We start from the raw sequence: 11,592 nt of genomic DNA, 5'->3' as shown, positions 1-11,592 counted from the left end.
TTACTGACCAATTCTAATATGCCCAATTTGTCATTTATCGACTTCAACAGGTCGCTTTCCACACTTACCATACCCAGTGGTGAAAAGCATATATCATCTGTATCAGTCGATGAGTCGCGTTTCCTTTTGGGGATCGGCTCTCCACGCTTGTCTTCAGTCATGTTTTGGTGTTGCGTGTTGTTGTAATATTTGTCGATATATTTCTCTAGCCTTATGATCTGTTTTGTGTTATTATCCAGATTGAATTATATTAACTGCGAATATATGAAATGCTAATATTTAGTCTAACTTACTGATTTTGAATATTATGTTTTTATCTTGAGGTGTTTTGTACCGATTTCAATTCAATACGCCATCTTGTCTACGCGTGCCCCCGCCTACTCTACTTCTAGTGACTGTCTCTCTTGGGAGTGTATCTTAGCAACAAGTAACGGCGGCTCTCTCAACCAGCTTCACCTGGAATGCTTTTCCAACAGTCTTGAAGGAGTTCCCACATATGCTGAGCACTTGTTGGCTGCTTTTCCTTCACTCTGCGGTCAAACTAATCCCAAACCATTTCAATTGGGTTGAGGTCGGGGGATTGTGGAGGCCAGGTCATCTGATGCAGCACTCCATCACTCTCCTTCTTGGTAAAATAGCCCTTACACAGCCTGGAGGTGTGTTGGGTCATTGTCCTGTTGAAAAACAAATGATAGTCCCACTAAGCCCAAACCAGATGGGATGGCGTATTGCTGCAGAATGCTGTGGTAGCCATGCTGGTCAAGTGTGCCTTGAATTCTAAATAAATCACAGACAGTGTCACCAGCAAAGCACCCCCACACCATAATACCTCCTCCTCCATGCTTTACGGTGGGAAATACACATGCAGAGATTATCCATTCACCCACACCACGTCTCACAAAGACACGGCGGTTGGAACCAAAAATCTCCAATTTGGACTCCAGACCAAAAGACAAATTTCCACCGGTCTAATGTCCATTGCTCGTGTTTCTTGGCCCAAGCAGGTCTCTTCTTCATATTCGTGTCCTTTTGTAGTGGTTTCTTTGCAGCAATTTGACCATGAAGGCCTGATTTACACAGTCCCCTCTGAACAGTTGATGTTGAGATGTGTCTGTTACTTTAACTCTACGAAGCATACATTTGGGCTGCATTTTCTGCACAGCAGGTGGTGTCTTCTTTTGTAAAAAACAAAATAATAATGAAAATTGATTAATATGGTTTTGCAAAATGTAGAAGTTCTTCAACAACAATAGTAATTGATACAACTGAGAGCGAGAAAAATCCATTAAGAAGTACCTGAGAATAGTGCCATGGGAGGCGTGACAGACGTGACCGGTGGAGCTTTTCTCTTCCTTTTCTGTGCTGCAGTTTGAGAAAAAGTAGTGTTAGACTGAGCATGTTTCATCAAAACCCTTTTCAACTTTTTTACATCAATACCTCTGGAGGAAGCTGCAGAGGTTTTGGAGGAGGTGGAGATGACTTGAGGGCTGGTGCTATGGACTGTAGATATGTAAAGAGTGATTTCTTTTTTTTTTTACATTGCTGTTTTATAAAACAGATAACAGTAATTTTTTTGTAATTTAACATGGAGGTGGCTGTATTCAAATTGCAGGGGGCAGGGACACCAGACGAGGTTGCTATGGTGGTATGACCAGGGGAGACGGAGGAGGCAGTAGGTCCAGAGAAGGCCGTGTTGGTGGTGACAGACAGGGGGGGTGGTGTGCATTGTGGTGGTGGTGGACAAAACCGCAGACGATGGCTTGGAGGAGCTGGTGTTTGTAATGGTGGGGTTGAGGGGCCAACGATGGTGTGGCCGGGAGAGTAGGCATGTAGCCTTCTTCTGCAGCTGGGGACTCCGGCAGCTCCTACAGGTGTTGCACACTGGTCCCTCTCCTTCTCACCCCTCTCCTGCCACTGGCGCGTGTATTCCTCCCCGGTGAGGCATGTGGCGACCACAGGGAGTCTTCTGTATCGATCTAGCCGATACTTAAGGACAGTAAGGATGTGCCCCAGGTCCTTCGCTATCAGCCTCCCCTCTATTAGGGGGTGCTCTTCTAGAGCTAGGGCTGGGACTGGAGCAGGGGCTTGGACTGGAGAAGGGGCTGAGGGTCCTCCTGTGGTCACTGGGGAGGAGGTGCTGATGGAAGGCACAGTGCTGCTGGTTCCAGGAGAGGCGGTGGTGGGACCCGGAAGGGACCGAGACGGCATTAAACGGGACCCTTCAATGGCTGAAGGGTCAAAAGGAAGAGGCCACACTTCTTAAACCCTTCCACCACATAGTGCATGTCCTTGCAGCGCTGGTACGGGGGTCCGATGTTGGGGGAAAATTAGCTAGCTGGCGTAAGCTACCTGAGGCCTCTTGAGGTTATATGGCAGACATTAAAGGGCTACGGATAGCGGGAAGCAAACTCCATATTGAGTCAATACTGCCATCTATTGGTAAACATAATACCGTACTTAATATACACTGAGTGTACAAAACATTAAGAACACCTGCTCTTTCCATGACATAGACTGACCAGGTGAATCCAGGTGAAAGATATGATCCCTTATTAATGTCACTTGTTAAATCCACTTCAATCTGTGTAGATGAAGGGGAGGTGACAGGTTAAAGAATGATTTCTATGCCTTGAGACAATTGAGACATGGATTGTGTATGTGTGCCATTCAGAGGGTGACTGGGCAAGAAAAAATATTTAAGTGCCTTTGAACGGGGTATGGTAATAGGTGCCAGGCACACCGGTTTGAGTCAAGAACTGCAACGCTGCTGGGTTTTTCATGCTCAACAGTTTCCCCTGTGTATCAAGAATGGTCCAACACCCAAAGGACATCCAGCCAACTTGACACAACTGTGGGAAGCATTGGAGTCAACATGGGCAAGCATCCATGTGGAATGCTTTTGACACCTTGTAGGAGTCCATGCCCCGACGAATTGAGGCTATTCTGAGGGCATAGTTTCATTTTGCAGCACTAGAGGGCAGAGTTAGCTATTTAACTGAAGTCATGAATTACTCCTCTTCAAATATAGTTCTTATTACTTTTATATAAATCTGTTTCTGCTACTCTGTATTAGCCTGCGCTTATGAGGGTTTAAGTTCAGGTTGTTGTTTCTAAAAGGGTAGCATGCCCATCCTCCAACTAAATCTTTCCTAATACATTTAAACTTGTTTGATGGGGTTGATGGCACGATTGACTCTAATATGATGTCATTTCAATATAAATGTTTACTGCTGTCAGGCCTGAGAGCCAATAGATGGTAGTGACTGGTCTGACCATGGATGTGCTGTACAGAGTCCACGAGGGTGAGTTGGGAGGCTGCCCACTGGAGATAAGTGTATAGATGGTATATTTTAGCAATAAGGCCCGAGGGGGTCTGGTATTTGGTCAATATTCGACGGCTAAGTGCTGTTCTTAGGCACGATGAGACGCTGTAAAAAGCAATGTTCTGTCATAGCCTTGGTATATGGTCTGATATACCACGGCTTTGAGCCAATCAGCATTCAGGGCTCGAACCACCCAGTTTATAATATTTCTTATGCCATATATGAATACAGAGAATCTACATGAATAACACAAATACAGTAACCAACAATAACATAATGACCCTTACCATTACAACCACCATCTAATTGGAGTTATTTATACTCTACAAAGTAGAACCCTACAGTATATTGGATACAAATAACAATGTTGAATGTTGGACCTTCATTGGATTTCATGTTACTCATATAAGAGTCATAAAGATCATTATCAGAGGCTAATGACTATAGATTCCCAGGGTGTACTAGCAAGAGGCCCATGTGCCTCAAATCCATCATCCCTACTGGATAAGACATTGATTATAATCAGGAACAGTTTGCCCTTATAAATAGCCTCCTTTGAACTGTGGACAGATTACACATACATTGGACTCCATAGAAAGTAGTAATACTTTCCAATTGATTTGAGCCTGTCCATCTGCGTCGGAGGAACCATGAGGTGTTTACAGGTATCCAACCAAGACCTGGAAGACAGGATCCCGTCCTATGAGGAACTGGACAAGCTGGAGAATGAGGAGGCTGGGGACAGGCCCAAATGGGACAACAAGGCCCAGTATATGCTGACTATCGTAGGTTTCTGTGTGGGACTGGGGAACGTCTGGCGCTTCCCTTACCTTTGCCAGAGCCATGGGGGAGGTAGGTGTTGTTGGGGAGTAGTGTTGCAGAATACCGGTAACTTTCCCATAATTCACGGGTTTTCCAGAAATCCCGGGTTGGAAGATCCCCTGAATACAGAAGGGAATAAGCAGGAAATCTGGAAATTTGGGGAAAGTTACCGTAACTTTGCAACCCTGTGTTCATTTTAGACTGACCACTGTTTTTTATGTACTGTACATAGAACAGCAACAGGGAACATCTCCTCCACCCTGCTTCTTGGTCTGTTCTCAGGTGCATTTATGATTCCTTTCCTGATCCTACTGGTTCTAGAAGGTGTTCCCCTGCTCCATCTGGAGTTTGCTATTGGTCAACGTCTAAGGAAAGGCAGTGTAGGTGTCTGGTCTGCCATCCATCCATACTTGACTGGCATTGGTAAGCAAAACACTCCATAGGAATTTAGACATGGGCAAAAATAGACCAAATCTCATTGGGGCACGGTGTTGTGTTTTGTTCCATAGGCATTGGATCCATGTGTGTGTCCTTTCTGGTCAGCCTGTACTACAACACCATCATGGCCTGGGTGATGTGGTACTTCTTTAACTCCTTCCAAGAACCGCTGCCTTGGAGCCAATGTCCAGTCAATGCCAACATGACAGGTAAGGTCTCCATGGACGGCAGGGAGAAATATTTTTTTGTTTGCTAAGCTATGATGATGGAAAATTATTCACTTTATACACACACCCTTATTCCGTTACCTGTAACTCTGCCTTCAATTGCTTAATTCTATTGTATTGTGCCATGTGAATGAATGAAATGAACTTTACCCAGGCCTGGTGTCAGAGTGTGAGAGAAGCTCTCCAGTGGATTACTATTGGTACAGAGAGACCCTGAACACCACCCCAGACATAGATAACACAGGTGGGCTACAGTGGTGGATGGTCCTATGCCATGTGTCTGCCTGGGCGTTGCTGTTTCTCTGCATAAGTCGAGGCATTGAGACTACTGGGAAGGTACGGCATAACCTCTGGACAGCAAATCACTTTAGCAGCAGCAGCTGTCAATGTCAAAGTTATCAAGGTTATGTTTATAGGCATTTGGTTATAAAGCACTAAATCAAGGTTTCCTTTTTATGATATTATAGCCATATACAAGAAATTACAGAATGATTGGTTTGACTATATATTGATACAATAAAGCATGTTACCATAACACTCAAATGACCTAGCTGTTTTTAATAACAGCCTTGTTGACCTTTCTGACACCAATTTGACAGTGTAAACAGTTGTAGACAGTGTTCACTTTCTAATTTTAACGTATTTTATATATTTGTATTGCATATTGTATTATATATTGTCTATACAGTGTATGTCACCATTGTGCAAACCTGGGCAGAAAATTGTTGTAGTTTGTAGTTTATTTGAAAATACCAACTTTTCAAATACTCGAGGTAGTCGAATATATATATATATATATATATATATATATATATATATATATATATATATATATATATATATATATATATATATATATATATATATATATATGGAAGTATTTTGAATACCTCTCAGAAAACCAAATAATTTTTGAAGATATTGGAATATATGGCTGTCAAATATTTGATGAAGAACCAAAAAATAAAACAGATAGTTGAATTAGTCAAAATATTGTATTATAAGCACATGGTTTGGAGGGCTCTTAGATATTAATCTTAATATAGCCTACAACCTATAATTAAATACATGAGGGACATGGAATCACCTCAGCATTAGAGTAAACCACTTTTACAGCTTTAAACTAACAAATATATTTTCATAATGAGTGAGACACAAGGTAATACAGTAACACATGACATTAAGTTCTTAAACATGTGTAGTAACTTTGTCATTATTACAACAACAACATTGTTGTTACATAGGACTTTGGCAATTGCTTTATAATTGAATAATAATGGAGTTATTGCATAAGCAGAATAAGGAACAGTCACTATTCCTCTTGTGTACAGTAGTTACAAAAACACTCAGGCCATCGCTATGCGATTAAAATGCAATTGACAAAGTATCATGTAACAACATGCTAATAAAATGTTGCTCCAAAAGTAATTAAAGTTTATTACACAGGTACAATAACTGTTTAATGTTAAGTGTTACTGAGAAAGCTAACTGTAACAAAATATGGCCATTAAGTGTCGAAGGGAAACTAAATGTCCCAACTACAGCCAAGGTAGGTGGAAAATCATGTTAGTTTGTATTCTGAGTAAACTATCCCTTTAAACATGGTATAGTGTGTGTTTGAAACAAGAACACTTACCCTCAGATGGACAAAGAGGTTAGAAGTAGTTTTTGCTAAGCATTCAACTTGCGGTTAGCAATGTTTGCAAATAGCTTTGAATTACTGTGCAGTATTTTCAGGTATCATACAATTAAATACAGCTTTCGACCTTTTCAGTGGCATGTTGAAAGAGTCATACAGTAGTTGAGCGTCACAACTTATTTATACTTCTCTGGTTAATTGGTTTGACTTTATTATGTGCACTTGGAGCAATGGAGCAATGGAAATTCAGGAGAATGTACATTTACAAAATGTTCAGATAGAAATGTATTGTGTAGATCAAATATATGACTGTCAGATAAATTGGAATAGTATAGGGCATTGTGTGTGCTCTATTCATTATATTTCTATCTTCAACATGCAGTTCTAGATACAGCCCTGCCATTAGTTGAAGGCAGCCAATCCAATAGTTTCAGAAACGTAGTCACTTCCTGAGATCTGTATTCAAATAGTTTTGAAAAGTAGTTACTTCCTGAGATCTGTATTCAAATATAAAAAAAAAAAAATACTTTCTGAGACCTGTATTCAAATAGTTTAGAAAAGTAGTCACTTTCTGAGATCTGTATTCAAATAGGAAAAAAAAGCAATTTTTGGTGATCTGTATTCAAATAATTGTAGTCACCCCCAAAGTAATAATAATATAATATAATAATATGCCATTTAGCAGACGCTTTTATCCAAAGCGACTTACAGTCATAGATTTTTACGTATGGGTGGTCCCGGGGATCGAACCCTCTACCCTTGCGTTACAAGCACCATGCTCTACCAATTGAGCTAACTATTTGTTACCCCAGAATTAGTTTTACTTTCCACAAAGCATAGTTAAAACTATAGTTATCCCAGGTCTGCCATGGTGACATATCAGTAGTATATCACCCTAGTGACATATCTGTAGTATATCACCCTAGTGACATATCTGTAGTATATCACCCTAGTGACATATCTGTAGTATATCACCCTAATGACATATCAGTAGTATATCACCCTAGTGACATATCAGTAGTATATCACCCTAATGACATATCAGTAGTATATCACCCTAATGACATATACTGTAACTCATATATCTCAGCTTCTGTGACATTAAACTGCAATGGTAAAATGTCATTATTTTATGTATCCATAGTGACATATATTTAACTAAATGGCAGCTTGTGTAACATATTAACAGCAGTTATATGTCACTATTTTGACATATACTAATAAGTCCATGTTGGTATATTTGCTATAATAGTACACCAAACAGTAATTGTCCAACTTCATAACAGCATTCCTCCCTCCTCCCATTAGGCTGTGAATATCACCTCAACATTATCCTGTAGTCTCCTCCCATTAGGCTGTGAATATCACTTCAACATTACCCTGTAGTATCTTCCCATTAGGTTGTGTATATCACCTCTACATTACCCTGTGGTTCCTCCCATTAGGTTGTGTATATCACCTCAACATTACCCTGTAGTCTCCTCCCATTAGGTTGTGTATATCACCTCAACATTACCCTGTAGTCTCCTCCCATTAGGTTGTGTATATCACCTCAACATTACCCTGTAGTCTCCTCCCATTAGGTTGTGTATATCACCTCAACATTACCCTGTAGTCTCCTCCCATTAGGTTGTGTATATCACCTCAACATTACCCTGTAGTCTCCTCCCATTAGGTTGTGTATATCACCTCAACATTACCCTGTAGTCTCCTCCCATTAGGCTGTGTATATCACCTCAACATTACCCTATGTGGTGCTGACCATCTTTCTGATCAGAGGATTGACCTTGAAAGGCTCTTTGAATGGAGTGAAGTTCCTCTTCACCCCAGACGTGAGTAGTTTCAATTACTATCCCGTCATCGAACAAAAGTATTTCTTCAAAGTATATGATATTCCAAGTTCAGCCACAGATACAGATCCACAAAGAGTGCATCTAAGGCCTTTTAGCTACCGTTAATTTATGTTGTAGTAAGATAGAATTAAAACGACACGCCTAACAACATTTCTCTGGGTGTGTGTTTCCCCAGATGAATGAACTAATGAACCCATCTACTTGGCTTGATGCGGGTGCCCAGGTGTTCTATTCATTCTCTTTGGCCTTTGGAGGTCTTCTGTCTTTCTCCAGCTACAACTCTGTGCAGTAAGTCCATACGGCTTGCTAATAACTACTAAATGACTTGTTGTTTACAACACAGTTGAGACATTAAATCAATTCAAGTCGTATCATAACTTGTACATAACCACTGCAAACTTAAGACCCAGTCCTACCTAACTCGAAGTGAGCAAGCGTAACTTTCATCATAAAATATTTCATTTACGTTAATGCAGCCAAGATCTATGCAAAAGTTAAAGTGATGCTGCAACATATCTAGTTTAGATTCAACCCTTATGGCTGGATTCTGATGGGGGTACGACAGTTGAACTAAACTCAAGAGGCATTTCTAAGTTATATACGTCAAGAACCAATAGGTTAAAAAAAACGATTGACCAATTCCAGATAGCTCCTTTAATGTTTTGTATCTCTCCAGTAACAACTGTGAACAGGATGCAGTCATCATCTCCATTGTCAATGGAGCCACTGCTGTCTACGCCGCAACAGTCATTTACACCATCATTGGCTTCAGAGCCACAGAGAAGTTTGACGACTGTATTACTGGGTATGTACCTATACTAGACTTCAACTAGAGTCGTTGCATGACGATATGAACTACCCTCTAAATAAACGTTTTCTCATTGTTCATTTGCAGAAATATCCTGACACTGCTCAATACATTTGATCTCCCTGAGGGCAACGTCACTGAAAGCAACTATGATCAGGTTCTTCATAGTCTCAATGGAACATATCCAGAAGTCATTCAGGGGCTCAACTTGAAGACCTGTGACTTAAACACTTTCCTTAGTGAGGTGATTCATTAATTTTTATAAAAGGGTCCCTGAATGTAAAGTGTTACCAATATTTGTATAAGGTTTGGTGAGATGGATACAACACAAGTGGAGTATAGGATAATTAAATATATCTCAGTTGCTAGGCTTCTGATTCATTCTCTCCTTGTCTTGGTACAGGGGGTTGAAGGAACTGGTCTAGCCTTTATTGTGTTCACAGAGGCCATCACTAAGATGCCTGTATCTCCTGTTTGGTCAGTCTTGTTCTTCATCATGCTGTTCTGTCTGGGCCTGTCCTCCATGTTTGGCAATATCGAAGGAGTTCTGGTACCACTTCAGGACCTGGGGGTTTTCCCCAAGAGTTGGCCCAAAGAAGCCATCGCTGGTGAGATGAGACAAAAACGTCCCTTACACCATTTTAAAGGATGGAGATCCCTTTGTTAAATATATGTATTTCTTCTTCTTCTTCTTCTTCTTCTTCTTCTTCTTCTTCTTCTTCTTCTTCTTCTTCTTCTTCTTCTTCTTCTTCTTCTTCTTCTTCTTCTTCTTCTTTTACAGGGATAACATGTGTCGTCTGCTGCTTTGTTGGACTGATATTTGTCCAAGGCTCAGGGAACTACTGGCTGTCCCTCTTTGACAGCTATGGCGGGTCCATTCCTTTACTGATCATTGCATTCTGTGAGATGGTCGGGGTTGTGTACCTCTATGGTATTGATCGGTGAGTAATACATTCATTCTGTGGAGGTTAAGTTACTCTATGGCATTGACAGGTTAGTTTTGAAACAACATTCTGTTGATTAACATGGTCCTTACATTTGCCATTCATTCATTGGAGTCTGGGAACTTGCAAAGGGATGTTGACTATGTATGTTATTCTAACAGGTTCAACGATGACATTGAGTTCATGATCGGCCACAAGCCCAACCTCTTTTGGCAGATTACATGGAGATTTGTCAGCCCCGCCATCATGTTTGTCATCTTTGTGTTCTACTTCATCACTAAAGTCCAAGAAACACCCATGTACAAAGCCTGGAATCCTGAATCGGTAAGGTTTCACTTTGTTGTCAGTGGCCAAATTAGTTATGAAATGAGGAGACTTTCACTTAGTAATAGTAAATCAACCTGTATTCACATGTTCTCTATTTGGTGTATGAAAGGAACTCACTACACAGTGGCATCAGTAGGCTATAAACACACTAACAAGCTTATTACTGTTTCTTCACAGGACAACTTCCCTACATTAGAGGAGAAGGAATATCCAGCCTGGATCTTTGCTATAATCTTCATCCTGGCAGGAGTCCCAGGTCTTGCTGTACCTCTAACGGCTGTTTACAAATGTTTGCGGAACCGCTGCTGCAAGAAGGATAATGAGTTTAAACAAGATGACTTAAACACTATTGCCAAACAAGTTCACCTGATGGATGAGGCTACCAAGAACAAACCAGAGATCCCAGAGACAGCAGATGGGAGATATTGATCAGATCAGATCACTGTGAAGTCCCTTTGTTGTTTTTATCACAGGCCTCCATTTGTTTACTTCAGGCCACTGAGAGCTAAAAGGAGTAGATATGTTTGATACTGCTTTCACTAATTACGTTTTACACTCCAAGGTTGTATGGAACGAGGTACGGCAGGAAAGCCATTAAATCTTACATTGATTGACACGTTGTTGTAATTATTGTGCTGAAAGGTCAACATTGAACTAAATTATATCCCTTGTTCTTGTTATGTTCTTGTTATAGTATAGTCCTAGGGGATTACCATTCAGTGTGTAGTACTGGTCTTGTTATAGTATAGTCCTAGGGGATTACCATTCAGTGTGTAGTACTGGTCTTGTTATAGTATAGTCCTAGGGGATTACCATTCAGTGTGTAGTACTGGTCTTGTTATAGTATAGTCCTAGGGGATTACCATTCAGTGTGTAGTACTGGTCTTGTTATAGTATAGTCCTAGGGGATTACCATTCAGTGTGTAGTACTGGTCTTGTTATAGTATAGTCCTAGGGGATTACCATTCAGTGTGTAGTACTGGTCTTGCAACTTTGAGCTAATTCATATTCAAGATAATTTACTGATTAATTACTGGAATAATTAATTGATCTGATTTATTTGATTAATCTGGTTATCCTATTCAAATTAATCTAAGAGGGGCACCATTAAGGGTTGGATATAGAGAGACCCTTGAATTAACTCTATCAGTAGTTATCATTAACCGTTATAATGTTAATACTATCAACAATATAATCACTTTTACTATATT

At 40.5% G+C, this 11,592-nt stretch overlaps 1 protein-coding gene across 1 annotated transcript; it reads left to right on the top strand.

The window, feature by feature from the left end:
• Window positions 1-3,973: 3,973 nt before the first annotated feature.
• Window positions 3,974-10,810, top strand: LOC311139295 (sodium-dependent neutral amino acid transporter B(0)AT1-like; the record flags this gene model as incomplete). The annotated part of the gene is made up of 12 exons (XM_084174178.1): window positions 3,974-4,175; window positions 4,428-4,568; window positions 4,655-4,792; window positions 4,965-5,146; window positions 8,171-8,281; window positions 8,478-8,590; window positions 8,979-9,107; window positions 9,198-9,354; window positions 9,514-9,718; window positions 9,892-10,051; window positions 10,216-10,378; window positions 10,559-10,810. The coding sequence occupies 12 exons, from the start codon at window positions 3,974-3,976 to the stop codon at window positions 10,808-10,810; spliced, it is 1,953 nt and encodes a 650-aa protein (XP_084030304.1).
• Window positions 10,811-11,592: the final 782 nt, after the last annotated feature.

The sequence above is a fragment of the Coregonus lavaretus genome, assembly GCF_964263955.1.
Source record: "Coregonus lavaretus genome assembly, chromosome: 13".
In the NCBI taxonomy this organism is placed as follows: domain Eukaryota; kingdom Metazoa; phylum Chordata; class Actinopteri; order Salmoniformes; family Salmonidae; genus Coregonus; species Coregonus lavaretus.
The sequence above is the reverse complement of the archived record's forward strand: the minus strand, read 5'-3'. Positions and strand labels throughout refer to the sequence as shown.